General features: G+C 39.0%; 1 protein-coding gene across 5 annotated transcripts in view; it reads right to left on the bottom strand.

Moving 5' to 3' along the window:
* The window catches only part of TPPP (tubulin polymerization promoting protein), a 55,416-nt gene that overhangs the window by 38,826 nt on the left and 555 nt on the right, over window positions 1-16,035 (bottom strand). For 2 of the 5 annotated variants that reach the window (XR_014882235.1, XM_010708261.4), the window contains exons 1-2: window positions 6,876-6,994; window positions 102-416 (exon numbers count right to left, since the gene is read on the bottom strand). Coding sequence is in view for 4 of the 5 variants with exons in the window: in XM_010708261.4 (XP_010706563.2) it covers window positions 102-416; window positions 6,876-6,961 (401 nt within the window). In the remaining variant the exon portion in view is untranslated. Of the gene's footprint in view, window positions 1-101; window positions 417-6,875; window positions 6,995-16,035 lie in introns of those variants that run through there. The other 3 variants (XM_010708260.4, XM_085220050.1, XM_003204706.5) reach the window with 3 other exon arrangements.

The following is a 16,035-nucleotide window of genomic DNA, read 5'->3' as shown; positions in this document are numbered from 1 at the left end:
ATAGTGACTCAGAAGGTCCTTGAGGAATCAAAGATAAATTTAGATGGTTATCCACAAAACATACTGGAGAGACAAAGAAACAATAGCAGAAAGGAACTTACTTGATTTTACTGAAGACAATGTCAACATCTGTGATTGTCACATTCTTCCCATCTATCACCTGACAGTCCTTACACAGCTTAGACCAGTTCTTCCCATGCATTTCTTTTCCTGTGGCTCTTGTATCACCATGGATAGCAAATTTTCTAAAGGCCTCTTCCAGAGCACTTATTTCTCCTGCCACAGCTCCCTCATGGGAGCTATTTGAATCACAGGATAATCGTTTTGCAGCTCGGTCCTTAGTTGGATCTGAAGGAGACCTTGGAGGAGTCTTATTTGCAGGTTTGGTCGGCTTTGCTTTATTGTCAGCCATTGTGCTACGAGGAAGAGGAAGATAAACTTTGTTACCTTAATTTGCAATAGCGTTTACTTTCTGTTAAACTACAGGCTACTGTTTGACATGTCATAATGTAGGAGTGATCCATGAAGATCATAAGAACTCAATGCCCTTCACCCAACAACTGAAGCAGGAAAATGACGCTCCAAAACAGGGCACAAACCTAGTTTCACCATCTTTACAGCAAACAACAGGAGAACACTTACTGTTTGCTTCTTTTTTCAATGACAAGTTGAATTTTAATGACAACATGAATTCACCAGAGTTGTTCTACTGACTTGAGTAAGAGTGTCTTCTACATTATAGGTATTACTATCCATATTTTTTTTTTTTTTAATAAAAAATAAACAGTCTTTTATACTCTACTCTTTGGATTTTTCCTTTTTTTTTTTTTTATAATTGAAAATGCAGCAAAAATATTCATGCTTTAAAGAGATAACAACTAAGGAAGCCTCAGAAATTTTGACTTATATACTGTATTTTGATTACAAACTCATCAATAACGGAAACAATTTTAGACTTCTGCCTCTTCCAGTATTGCTTAGCCTCTGTCACTTGAGCAACCAAGGCTTATTCTTTTCTGCACTCTGCAGAACCAGCCATAAATACGTATTATGCACCAGCTATTAAGCATGAGGCCAACCAGGCTCCTGAAGAAGAAACCTTCACATTCAAAATCTCTAGCTGTAACTTGAAATGGTCAGACAAAAATCCATGATGAACTCTAAATCATTACACTTCAAGTTAGTCTTATACCATACTCACATAAAAACCAAAGTTCTGTAGCAATAACTCCAATATTCAATCCTCCTCCTTTAGATCTGATACTATTTTTTCCAGAATCTAATATTGAAATAATTTCCTTGAACAGTCTCTCTTAATTTAATTCCCAGCAAACTCTCATTATTATCTCTCCAATCTGACAATGGTACATTCTAACTGGACCAGGGAAATTCCAGGGAATTCCATTTTTATGCTGACACCATTAACAACAACCATAAACCCATACTTCAGGAAGTATGATCAACTTATATTGACAAGAAAACTGTTGTGAAAATAGGAGAGACAACAGTCTGATAAGCGTTCTGAATTTCTAGAGATCAGACTTTTAAAGCATGATTAGAAACAACTTTTTAATCAAAACTACACTAAAATACCTTTGTCCTTTAAACTTGGACAAACGCAGCATGGCCAAATGCTGTACTGCACATTCTGAATATGCTCAAGTAAATTTTTAAAAATCTTGTTATATCTTAATCCTCTTTTGTTTACACTATTTGCATAAGAACTGGAACAATTCAAACACTAAGTTGAAAAATTAAGATGACAGAAATTTACTAAGACTAACCCGAGACTTACATGTGTATCTATGAAATATTAAAAAGAAGTTCACTGGCCAAAAATTGAAAATTAGAAGCTCATTAAAAAGTTAAGCATTTAACCAATTCCCATTTCTACTTCCTTTGTGCCCTACCTGCCCTTCAAAGAATAGTAATTTTACCTTAAACTTTTCTGAAAGTCCCCAACAGTGAAATAACAATTAACTTACTTGCAGTAAAACATAAGCTAGTACAACTATTACAGATATATGTTTTCCCAAAACCATGTCTAGATCAGCCAGTAATGTGCCCTCACAGCCTGGAACACCAACCATATCCTGGGCTGCATCTAGAAAAGCATGGCCACGGGGTCTACAAATTAAAAGTTTATGAACTTCATGCAGGAAAAAAAAGCTAAAAGGAAGTTAACGAAAGTATTAGACCTTAAGGTAGTTTACTTCTAGAATTAGTTCCTTCAGACATCAATAACAGCACTGGTATATTTTGAGGAGTTCTGGAGAGAGGAACAACAGGACATATCCCTGTTTTCATTTTAAATGAAGATGTCTGATATGCACAGCAATCTCATTTCAAAGAAATCTTCACTAGCAGAAGTAGAAACTCAAGGCAGATCAAAATTGGTGATGTACTTTTTCCCTGTGGCTAGAGAAGGTTCATGAATACTCCTTATCTTGTTGAACCACAGTTACAGGCTGCTTCATAAACTCCTGAGTGTAACAAAAGAATTACCTCATTTATGAAAATACCAACTTACCCTCAACTAAAAATTATGTTTCTTAACAATACAAACAAAATATCTGAAAGAGAAAACATTGATTTACGCATTACATTATAAGGCAAAGAATTGCAAAACGATGAATACGAAATCAGATTTTTAATGGGGTCTGATCCTTTAATGGTATTTGGTTATTACTGAGAGGAGTAGATCGTGTCGCACTGAAGAGATGTTCTATCAAAGATTAACTACTGAAAAGCCTGTTCATCAAAAATTCAACGCAAAATGTAGTTTTGATTCTTCCTTGCCCCCTTTCCACACGCATACCCTGAAAGCAATCAGAAGGTGCTTGCTAGCTTCCACTAGAAATAAAGATTAACAGTAATTTGAAGAGGAAGCACAGCAGAGCTGTAAGTAGAACTGACAAAGAAACTAGCTACTCTAAAAACACCAATTCTAAACTCTGGTTAGAAACAAAATTAAGTCACTTTTTTAAAAGCATGAACTATATAATAACAACTACAGTTAAACAAGGAAACTCTTTTCATTGCTGTTTAAAAAGTCTAGCATGCAGTTAAACAATACTACATTTCCAGAGATAATGAAGGTAGGGAAGGAGGGATTAGCCACCTATCCCATCCCCTCCAAGTATTGCTGGTTCCGATCTAGCAGGCCACAGAAGACATTAAGGAGAAGTCATAAGCAGATGCTAAGAGTTCAGAAGGATTAAAAAAAAAAAAAAAAGTCCCAAAATTGGGATTCCAGAAACACACAGAACAGCTGGAGTAATTACAGAAACATTAAGAAGGCATGTAGGGATGCAGTAAGGAAGCTAGGGCCCAGTGGAATTGAATCTGGCATGGAAATCAAGGGCAACAAGAAAGGCAAGCCTATAATTACAGGTGAAACATCACAGTTTCACTATGTCAATAGCAAAAGGAAAACTATAGAAAATGTGGGCACACTGCTTAATGAGGTGAGTGCTCTGGTTATGGAGGACACTTAAGAAGGTGGACTTACTGAACGCCTTCTTTGCTTCAGTCTTCACTGCTAAGATGCATCCTCACGAGTCCCAGACCCTGAAGAGAGCCTGGAGAAAGGGAGACTTCCCCTTGGTCAAGGACTGTCTAGTAACAGATCGTCTAGGCAAATCTGAGGCGCAGAAATCCATAGGCACTCATGGAATGCACCCGTGAGTGCTGACGGAGCTGGCAGAAGCAATTGCCAAGCTACTTTGAAAGGTCATGGAGAATGGCAGAGGTGCCTTAGGACTGGAGTAAAGCCCATGTCATTCCAATCTTCAAATACAGCAAGAAAGAGGAGCTAGGAAAATACAGGAGAGTCACCTCACACACCCCTGCTCCATGGGAAGGTGATGGAACAACTTATTCTGGATGGCATCTCTAAGTGGAAGAAAAGAAAAATATCCCAACTCCTACAATTCTGTATTCACCGAATGACAAGTAGCTAAGATGACAACAAAAGTCCAATGAACTAAGGAAAACTTTCAGTTCAGCCAGCCAAGAAAAACAGGATTCTGCTATGACCTTAGAAAGGTCACAGCCTTTCTATTATCTTCGATCATGTCAAACATTCTAGTGAACACTCAAGGAAACAGCAGCCCACATTTAGTGGTTTATTGAGAACTATAAAATAAAATCGAGAGAAAAAAAAAAAGAGAGGCGCACCAGATAGATTCTTTGCAATTCAGTTAGCAAAGCCAGCAAACTGAACTAAGTACAGAACTACAAAAAAAAAAAATTAGAAATACTTAAGGAGAGCTAATAAGCAAGAGGGGGATTGAATTGTTACATGGGTAGATAGTGATAAGGCAAAGGTGAGATGAAAGAAAGATAACATGCCCTTGCAAAATAAGATATAAGAACTGGTTAAACAAACTTATCTTTCAGGCATATGGCAGGAGATGCTAGCTTAGCACAGGAATGTAAATCTATTTTGCTGGTCAGAACAATTTGTGATAGACTTTGCAGGACACAAGGAAAGTTCTAGCTGGGCAAAACAACAAGCTCTGCATCCAGATTACAATGTCTAAACAAAGGAAAAAAGCACTGGGAGCACCGTTTATAAAATCAAGCAGCTCCAAGCCCTAATTGTGACTAGGTTAGAACTGCTGCAGGATGGCAAAACTATGATCCCTCTGTGGTCCAGGATTCCTCCACCATAATCTTCTTCCTCCAAGGACTGAGTGAGTGACTCATGTTCTTTTACTTACACCTGAGTCTAGTTTATAATTCTATCATGAGCTGATTGGTCAAAATTTGACCCAGTTTGCAGAGGATCTATCTAGGTGGCTGAAAACTCAGAAGTCTAGAAATTCTGAACAACTATAAGATACACTAGGTGCCAGAAATTGTACTTAGTATGCTATGCTATTGATTTATTTTTCTGTAAGAGTAAATCTCCATCAAAAACCATAATCCTGCAGCCAAACCTTGTTCTGCCAAGGGTCTCAAAAGAACCTTCCTAGCCTCCTTAGTGCCAGGTGACATCTCTCCATGCCTACATTCTAATCTGTTGGGTTCCGCAAAGCTACAAGAATAACTAAAGATATTTCTCAGATAATCTTAAAACTGAAAGGTTTTAGAAAGGCTTTTAGAAAATATTGCAAAGAATTCTGCCCACAGGCACACAACAGCTTTATGTTAACTTCTACCTGTTTTCACTTCCATCCTCCTGTTAACACTTCCTGCACGTGGTGATGGTAAGCATGCAATTGCTTAAGGCATACTTTTTATCAGGATCTGTTACTGTAATAGTGATGATACTTATGCAGCACACCACAGAAAGGTGTCATACAAAGTTTGTGAAGATATTCCATTCAGTTCAATTTTTAAAAGATTTAAAGAGTTGCAATTTTTATATGAATAAATTGGATTTGTAAATGTTATCAAACTCTGTAAACCGTCTGAATTTATATGATTGCATCTGTTTTATCTCAGTATTTGTCTTATCTTCCTCATTATTTAAAAATAACTTATAGTTAAAGGGAATTCTCATTTATTTTTTTATCTGTAACTATTTATGCCAAATAAAACCAGCAATGAAAGTGCAGCAGATGGAATCTTTTTCCCACATTTTTGTATAAACATTCAAGCTGAGGGAAGAGATAAACAGAGTAATAAAACCGCCTATTAATAAGGTGCAATGTTTTACACAGTGTTAAGGCTTAAACTTCCTTCACGTCTATCAGTAGCAGAGTTCACTCTTATTCTGAGTTCTGCTTTGGGCATATTTCTCCAGACATGACAATGAACCACTCATTTTCCCTAGTACATAACATAGACTGAAAACAAGCAGTAAACACTAAAGACCAAGCATAGCCAAAAACTCTATTTTACTTACCTTCACTTAGATAAAGTTAAATCCTCTTATAGGCTTAATGGGTAACCATATTACCAAACCATGAGTTCTCTTTAACAGTATATATGTATTTAGTGCTATGGACAAGACTCCCTATATCATGAAGCTGCATTAAGAACTTCAGCTGGAAACACACTTTTATCTTAACAAAACAATATGTCAGACTACTGCAGATTAATCTGGTAGGCAGCTAAGCATCACTCAGCTGGTTACTCACTACTTCCCTCCCCACTAAGTGGGTAAAAAGGAGAAAACTGGAAACAAAAATGAAGAGAATTGAACCGAGACAAAAATCTTACTAAGACCAAAAAAAAAAAAAAAAGGAAATACATACACACAAACACACATGGGCTGCTCCAAAAGTTACACTGGCCTGTGGCATCAAAGGCACATGTTGGTGATATGGCAGTAGAGGTTGAACCTTCCAACCAACATTCAGTTCAATTTTGTTGTTCTGGTACAGATGTTTTATCTACATATAAAAACCAACTAATACCTATTAGTATAGTTAAAATTTTAAAATAAACCTCAAAAATCACACAAATAACTTCAGCAGTGAATGTGTGCAGGTGTCAAAGTACTATTTTCATATATGTGAAGCAATAAGTATCAGTATTATTAAATACAAAGAAACAAATTATATTTCTTATGTGTATATATCCACAACACAATTACTCACCATCCTTTGACTAATTGCTGCTAACAATACAACTGCCCACCAACCGATGCCCTACTGCAAACCCAATATCACACCACATGCCAAACATCATCCAGCCAATCCCCAAGTAGCACTGAGCCTGCAGCCAACTCAGAGATTGTGAAAGAGAGACAGATGGGTAGAGCAACACTCTGCCATTCCTGCATGAAAGAAACCAGGGAGATACTCCACCGGTAGTAGTGAATCCCCTAGGCTATCACCATCAGGCAGAAAGAAGGGGCCTAAGAGACAAGAGTGGAAACGGGTCCCTCTTTGGGTTGGCAGGTGAATCGCCTCCCAGCCTACCTGGCCTTCCCAGGTCCCCTTGCACAATAGGTATGAAGCTCTGGAACATGAAGGACAGGCAAATGAGTATGTTGATGAAAGTCCATCCTAGGGTTGTCTAGGGTAAGTCAACCACTGCCACGCCTCAAGACTGCCTCTGCCAAGAACAAAACAAGGGTAATTGTCATAGGCACCTCCCTTCTGAGGGGAACAGAGGGCCTGATACGCTGACCAGATCCTACCCATAGGGAAGTCTGCTGCCTCTCTGGGGCCCAGGATATTACCAGAAAGTTCCCTAGTCTGGTATTGCCCTGCAATTACTACCCGATTCTGACAGTTCAGGTTGGCAGATACAATCTCAAGGAGAAGCCTGCTGGCTGTCAAGAGGAACTTGGGAGCATTGGGGTGGTTTTCTTAAAGGAGCAGGAGCTCAGGTGATCTTTTCTTTGATCCCTCCAATAGCATGGAAAAAAACTAACAGGAACAGGAAAACCCACCTGATCAACACATGGCTAAAAGGTTGGTTCATTGGAGGAATGTTCTTTGACCATTATTTGGAACAAGACCTGCTGGTAACAGATGGCTCTACCTATCTCAAACTGGGAAGAAGGATTTTAGCCCAGGAGTTAGTAGACCCTGTTGACAGGGCTTTAAACTCAGTTTGAATGAAGAAGGAGATAAAACCAGGCTCACTGGAGATCAGCCTAAGAAAAGTATGCCTAGGTTAGGTGTGAGAGCAATAGCTGTTTGGGACATTAGCTGAGAGAATTCCTTGGGAGTCAGTCTTGAAGGGAAAAGGGGTACAGAAAGGCTGAATATCACTCAGGAAGGAAGTCTTCAAGGCACAGGAACAGGCTGTCCCTGTGTGCTGGTAGAGAAGACAACCAGCCTGGTTGAACAGGGAGCTTTCAATGAGCCTCTGAGAGGAAAAAAAAAAAAAAAAAGAAAAAAAAAAAACCTGTTTATTATCTTTCAGAGAAAAGTCAGGCAGCTCCAGAAGAATAGAATGATGTTGTTTGGATACACAGAGAGGAAATTAGAAAAGAGAAAGCCCAGCAAGAACTTTATCTGGCCACTACTGTTAAAGATAAAAAAAATGTTTTCATAAACATATTAATAGCAAGAGGAGGGCCAAGGAGAATTTCCTGCCACTATTGGATGCAGTGGGTAATAATACCACCAACAATAACACTGAGGTTCTCAGTGCCTTCTTTGCTTCTGTCTTTAGTAATCAGACCAGTCATCCTCAGGGTATTCAGCCCTCTAAGCTAGAAGACGTGGATGGGGAGCAGAATAAACCCCACCATAATTCAGGAGGAAACAGTTCGCAAACTGTCACCCAGACTGCCACAAGTCCACGGGGCCAGATAGGATCTGCTTGAAAGTACTAAGGAAGCTGGTAGAAGTGATTGCACAAACTCTTACCATCTTTTATTATCAATCCTGTTCAACTGGGGAGATCCCAGATGACTGGAGACTTGCCAGTTTGACACTGATCTACAAGAAGGGTTGAAGGAGGATCTGAGCTGCAGGCCCATGAGCCTAACTTTGGTATCCAGGAAGCTCATGGCGCAGATCATTTTCAGTGTAATCACACAGCCTGTGTGGGACAACCACGGCATTACACCTTGCCAGCATGGGTTCATGAAAGGCAGATCCTGCATGATCAAAATGATCTCCTTCTATGACCAGGAGACCTGCCTGGTGGATGAGGGAAAGGCTATGGATGTAGTCTACCTAGTCTTTAGTAAAGCCTTTGACTCTGCTTCCCACAGTATTCTCCTGGAAAAGCTGGCAGCTCACAGCTTGGACAAGTGTACTCTTTGCTAAGTAAAAACCTGGCTGGCTGGCTGGCTGGGCCCAGAGAGTGGTTGTGAATAGAGTTGAACCCAGCCAGTAACACTAGTGGTGTTATCCATGAGTCAGTACTGGGGTCAGCTCTGTTTAATATCTTTACAGATTATCTGAATTGAGGGGATCGAGTTCATCCTCAGTGCATTTGCAGATGACATCAAGTTGGGAGGAAGTTGAGAATCTGCCTGAGGGTAGGAAGGCCCTACAGAAGGATCTGGATAGGCTGGATCAGTGGGCTGACGCCAACTGCATGAGCTTGACAAGATCAAGTGCTGAGTCCTACTCTTTAGTCACAACAACATCATGCATGCATGCATCACTACGAGCTTGGAGCAGAGTGGCTGGAAAGCTGTGCAAAGGATCTGGGGGTGTTAGTTGACAGCCGGATGAACATGAGCCAGCAATGTGCCCAGGTGAACAAGAGGGGCAATGGCATTCTGGCTTGTATCAGAAATAGTGTAGTCAGCAGCACTAGGGAGGTGATCGTCTCCCCATACTTGGCACTGGTGAGTCCACACCTCGAGTGCTGTGTTGTTTTGGGTCCCTCACTACAAGAAAGACTTTGAGGCTCAAGAGTGTATGCAAAGAAAGACAATGAATGAGGAGCAGCTGAGGAAAGCTGAGTTTAGTCTGTAGAAAAGGATGCACAGGATAACTTACTGCTTCCTACAACCTGAAAGGAATCTGCAGGGAGGCGGGGGTCACCCCCATTTCCCAGGGAACTAATGATAATGCCAGGGGAGGCTCAGGTTGGATAACAGAAGTTTCTTTTCAGAAAGATTGGCAAGGTATTGGAACAGGCTGCCCAGGGAAGTGGTAGACTCACAGTCCCTGGAGGTTTTCAAGAGAAGGGTAGATAGGGCACTTAGGAACACAGTTTAATAGGCATGGTAGTTCTGGGTTGTTGGTTTTACGAGATGATCTTAGAGGATTTTTTCCAACCTTAATTCTTCTATGATTCTATGAATTCCCTACTGCTACACAACCTTCCACATGATGTCATGTGGTATGAAAGAATTTTGTGCTGTATTCAGGTCAGCTGTCCTGGTTCTGCCCTGTCTCAAGTCCATCACTGCCCCATAAAAGCAGTGGCTCTTTCCCACCACATGGCCTGGCCTGAACCCAGGCAGGCACCAATCACTCAACAGCAACCAATGTACTATTAACACTGTCTCTCAGCTGAAACCAGAACACAGACTCTGATGTTAAACACTCCATTAAGAAAAGCCTTAGAAAACACAGTCAAGCACAAAAATTATTTTGTCTACAGACAAGTGGCTGTTACCATTCCTTTTCTAAAGCCATCACTATCTGCTTACGTAATTACTGCTAAAATATCATCAAATACTGAAAAAATTAAGTTTATGTTCATAGTATATTACATTTCTCCATTCAAAAGAATACCTTCATAAAACACTCCTTTATACATGTATTGTATGGGACTGCTGAATCACGGCCTGAACCTCTGATTAACCACCTGAGGCGAGCAATGAGTCAGCCATGGGAGCACAGGTGAAGGCAAATCACCTGTGCTGCAGGAAGGGGAGGAGCCTGGCTGCACCTCTCCTAGATCCATTTAAGAGCTGACTGCCAGTGGGGAAGGATTTCTTCTGGAGATCTGCTCTACTGGAATTTCCCTCGTGAGCCCAGGTTACGGGTGAATCTACCTATCATTTCTGTTTCCTGCTTTGGTATAATAACATCATAGCCAAGCTTTCTGTTATACCGTAACATCGGTATATTCATCAATTGTACATATATAAATAAAGCATCTATATGCATATACACAAACTATTTTATCAGCAACAGTTCAAATATAAACTTTTTTTAAAGCACATTTCACATGACAACACTTATGAGTAATTTAGGGAGACAAAAAAAAATTGCATAAGTAGCTCATTAAACCCACATTATCCCACCACCATACCCTTTACTGAATGCTTCAACTACGAAGGAAGCAACATCAATACAGGCATCTTTCAGATATTAATGCACAGGCAAACTACCACATCTCCCCATTTCCCTCCCCCCTCACAGCCCTCTCAATACCCATATGAACACCATATGAAGATGCCACTCACATCCTCATCCTTAGTTCTGCTGAGCTGCCACTCATTATCAAATGAGGAATTAGGACACATGCAAGGATACAATATAGTATCTAGAACAGTTTTCACAGAATAAAGTAAATATGATGCTTTTCAAAAGGGAGAAAGAGATAATCACACTGTGAGACAACATAATTTCTTACAGCATATCAAGAAAATACATGGGAATCACAAATCCAGAAAGACTAGAAAACAACAGTTACTTTCCCATTAGTCAGCTGTATAACTTGTATCTCCAAAGAACATGTTGAACCTATTTTTACTGTAAGATTAGTTGAGCACAAGTCCTCTAACTTGCATAAGCTAGCTCTACAACTCTCAACATAGTTCTTTATACACTATCCATCATCTCTTCCCACCACTATCATCCAAACAAGAATACTAATTTGAACTTCAACAGAACCTTTTCAAAGTATTTATGTAAAAACTCAAGTCATAATGATCTGCTCTATGAAGGAGATTAGAGACATACAGTCAGAAGATCACTTCAAACAATAGTAATATGGGGAGCTTTGTATAAATAAATAGGTAAAAAATGTCAAGAAAGCCAAGTTGATGGTACTGACAAGGATAAAATTTTAATCAGAAAAAAAAATAGAACAGAAAATTATAGGGCTTGAAAGTACTCAGACTTAAAAGCCACAAAACATCAGCTATGATCAGGGAATGGAAGATGATGCAAGAACTACAAAATAACAGAACAAGACATCGTACAAGAGATATTTAATAAATTCTATAAAGGTAATTTGTCAGGTGAAAGAAACCCCTTAAATAAGGAATACAGCTACTCTTGTAGAAAAACTGCATTGTTAACAAAATAGCTCTTTATTGTCAAATTACCAAAAAACCTTCGACTGCTGAAAATTCAGTTTTACACTAATTTAAACTAGAAAGAAAACTTTCTTTGGCAGAAACAATCAACAAGTGGAAATGCTAGAGGTAACTTTCAAAAATAGCTGCAAATAATCCACATCCTGCACATTCCTGCGCATTAGACTTCATTAATATTAAAGATGTACTTAATGAAGTACCTCTTCAGTTTGCCTTTTTTTCAAATCTAAGTAATTGGTCTCAAGTAGCTAACTGAAAATAAGCTGTATGAGACTCAGATTAGATTGAGAACACAAAGGATTCTTTAGACAAAGTCTGCTTCTCCAGTATTATACAAATCTAAAGAAATAAACTATCCTTTAAGTGTTTATTTTTTTCATACAGCCACAGCTCAGAACAGGTGAACACTTCTCTTGTTAAATCATCAGTAAGTTCTCTCACATCTCTAAGCTCCTATGAGTTGTTCCAAGTACTGTTTCTTCTGATAGCAAAACTGGATGAGACAGTCTGATTTAGTTTTAATTTAAAAATGAACAATCATCAAGAAGAAAAGAATGCTTTCATAAACATGATTTCTCCACTTTTGAGTTTCCACTGCAAGAATTTCTATAATACTAATCAAATAACACTGTGGAACAATGGGAGCTATGATAACACATTCTACTAGGATAGAATCCCACTTACAAAGGCATTTGTTAAGATTTAGTTTAGAAACCAATACAGAGAAAGGTGGCTCATCCTTTCCAAAGGCTGGTGACCTCTGAGAAGAGCATGATCTCTGAAGAGAGATGCTGCTCACCCTTCCATGAGGGTAAGGGTCCACACTTCCAGTCATTCAGATGCACTGCTCGCACCTGAGCTCCCTGGATTAGCCACATTCTCACCTGGTGCTCAATCAGTGGTTCAGACTACAAACCAGCAACTCCCATACAAATGCCATTCTTCAACTGTGCATTTAAGAACATGTTTAAACTACGACTATACATTCCTCAGAGATTCAAGCAAAAAATTCTACGTCTTAATATTAAAGTTTCGTTGTACTCATTTTGCCTAATATTCTAATATTTGCACACTGAAAAGTATATGTTTGATATTAGCCAAACTGGGCAAGAATTAACATCATAAAACTATTTAAGACAGCTTTACTGCAAATTCAGAAAATAGTATTTTCTTGAAACATAATACTATGAATTTTGGATCTGTATACTCTCGGCTTCTTCTACTAATCCAGGAAAAGATATGGAGAAGACCTTTCTATTGAAGGTATATTTGTTACTCTACAGTTTTTGTGGATTTGGGCACGTGAGGGAACTGAGAGAGGAATAAACAAGAACAGTTCACAGGAAATATCTGGAAAAAGGCAGTATAGTTTTCCCTGCATCATGCTTTGACCCTGAAATGAAAACTCAGTTTCAAAAGAAAATGAAAGAAAAACTCCTGACTTGAAATTTAAGGAAAGGTAAAAATTAAGTTGCCTAAAGAGAAAATTTTTCAACTTGGGTCAATGTAGGTTTTTTTGTTTGTTTTAAGTCGTTTTTGTCAAGTTAAATATATTAAAAAATCCTCTCAAAACCAAACCATGAGTCACATGTCTGAAAGATGTTCTGGTATCCCAGGGGACTCTTGGAGACAACTGTGTGAGCCTTACGTTAAATGTGACCATTTCCCTTGCTCTAAAACATGAGAAAGATAAAACATAGCTAAAAACATAGATAAAATACATACACCCATGCATCCTAAAAGCTGCATTCCTTTTTTTGTACTACTTAGAGCATTTTGTTCCATGTTTTAGATCATAATATTTTGGAGGCCAGACCCAAGTTCATGTTCCATAGTTTTATTGTAGTACAATAGTTGATGTCCCTGATCACAGCTCCCAGACACAAAGGCAATAAAAACTATAAGCAAAAATCTCCTTTCAACTAACTGGCAGGGATATCTAAAAGCATTTAAAGGCGGGTACAGTACATAACTTATTCTCTTCACAGCACAAACTTTTCCTTAATTGCACAGAGAACTTCCCCACTGAGAAGCAGAGAAATACAAGAATGCAAGAGTTCTAGACACTTAAATGTGTATATAGCAAAACTGATCTTGGTTACTTTTTAAGGCTTCAAAAATACAACATTTATGCCAGTATGGCAAAGAAAGACTAGGGGCAAAAATTATACACTTGCATTTATTTTTATTCATGCAGAGCATACAAGTTGTCTTTAGAAAGGAAAAAAAAACACCCTGCTTGTCATTTGCTGAAAAGAGTTTATTTAATTTATGCAAGGGCAAAAATATACAAGTAGAAATAGCAATAAAGTAACTACACCACAAGAAAGACCATTCTTGCAACAAGTTTTTCCTCTCTGGAGCAACACAGGCTAATGATTACAATCACATTCTCACACTGAAGACTTCCATTATATATATATAATGGAATATAAATATACCTTATGACTTATTTTAATTTGTATCTTAGCTTAACACCAAGAGAAAGTTACCAAATTTAAACATTATATGGCTTACTCTCTAAAGCACTCCTAGCTGCAATAAGTACAACTCATCATCTCTACATACACTAAGAATACATTTATTTTAACATCAATCAACACTGCTGCCTGCCTGCCTCCCTCCCTCTTTAGAGCCTTTAAGTTAATCTCAAGGTATAGGAAGTAAAAAACAACCTCTTATATACAGCTGCTGACAGAAAGTAAATAGATCTGTGATTCAAATATATATATATTTTTTTTTTAAATCACAGCCAATACAGTTTTAATTAGGTAACTACTTACTAGATGAGCATTTCCATTTATTTACAAGGGACAAATGTACACACTGCAGGAGATTCTCACATGGGCTTTATCTGAAATTTGATCCTTGCATGGCATGTTGACCAAGCACTGCACTGTACTATGATTTAATAACAGGCATACACTTCAACAGCTATAAATAATGGACTGCTTGCAGGTATGTGACTGTAACCCAAGAGATATAAAAGCATTCAATATAGCATTTTATTTTGGTTTTGGGAATACAAGGTTGTGAAAGGGAAGGGTCTGTAAATAACAATTTGAAAAGGAAGCAACTCATCACTAAAGGGTTTTTAAAAAAGCCATTGCCATTTTAGGAATATATAAATACACTTGATATACATCTGATAAATAATCATGTTAATTTAAGCCTGAGACTATGAGAGCATATCTTTCCATTTTTCCTCCACATTTTCACAGCTCTAGGTGAAAAAAGAAAAAACAAGTCACTAGTCCTCTATGCTCCATTATCATGCTAACACTTGTCAGCCTTCTAAGCACACTAATTATACTAGCTGAGAAAATAGTGTGAAGGCTCAATAAAAGTCAGTGAAAATACACGCATTTACTGCTCCATACAATTCAAACTTATCTGCGTTTCATTTTGGGCCGGGGGCTGATTCTGACCTCCTCTTTTTTTTTTTTTTTAAAAAAAAAAAAAGCAGTTATGCAAGCCTCTGTCAGTAAGAATTTCACCACTACATACACCTGCCTATGTCAATAAGTAAACTGCTTGTTAGCAGCACCTACCGCAAGATTCAAAGCTGTCAGCCTTTAAGATACACACATATCACACTAAGTGTTCAGCATCTTCCAGCAGATACCCAATTTCTCTGATGAATAATTCAACCATATGACTAACCAGGATTGAAGATATATACTGCTGATTTGCTGGTGTTGTTTTATCCATTTTAAAGTTACTTCACCGAGGCTGAAGAGAACTGATTAATTCACGTTACTCTGCTGCATCCAGTTTTTTACCCCAGAATACTACACTCAGCTCTATACCTGCAGGTTGTTAAGCTGCAGTCCGTAAACAGCCTCCTAGACCGGATGCTATTTTTCACGGAGGACCCCACGTAGATGTAGTTCTCAGCAAAGCCCCTTGGGCATTTTGAAAAACAACAACAACAACAAAAAAATCCGATCTCCACAAAAGCAATGGCTCACTTGCTCTACGCAAGAATGCAGAAAAGGCAACTGCAGGGGATGAGGTTTAACTGCTGTCTTCAATAGAAACATCGGCTCCAAAGCACAGATGAACAGCAATTTACTCGGTCTGCTTTCTCCTGGCGCCTTCAGGAGATAGATGTGTGCACTCAGACCTGAGCTAGTCAGCTACCCACGGGAAGCCGACGGCGCTGTCCTTCCATCCAGCTGTCAGCGCAGCGTCCTCGGGATCCGGACAGCAATCCCATTCTCCGTCGGAAGGGCTGCTGCTGCGCTTTTCCACTCCCTTGCGGCAGCGGGAGCCCCCTGAAGATGCGGCTGCTTGGAGGCCCCATCCTAACCGGAGGGCAAAGGGAATAAACGCAGCTTCGCATAGAGCCCCTCTCCTAGCCCCTCCACGGCGTGAGGCCGGGGGTC

The sequence above is a fragment of the Meleagris gallopavo genome, chromosome 3, assembly GCF_905368555.1.
Source record: "Meleagris gallopavo chromosome 3, MGAL_WU_HG_1.1, whole genome shotgun sequence".
NCBI lineage: Eukaryota > Metazoa > Chordata > Aves > Galliformes > Phasianidae > Meleagris > Meleagris gallopavo.
Note: the sequence above shows the minus strand (reverse complement) of the source record. Positions and strands in the feature narration are given on the sequence as shown.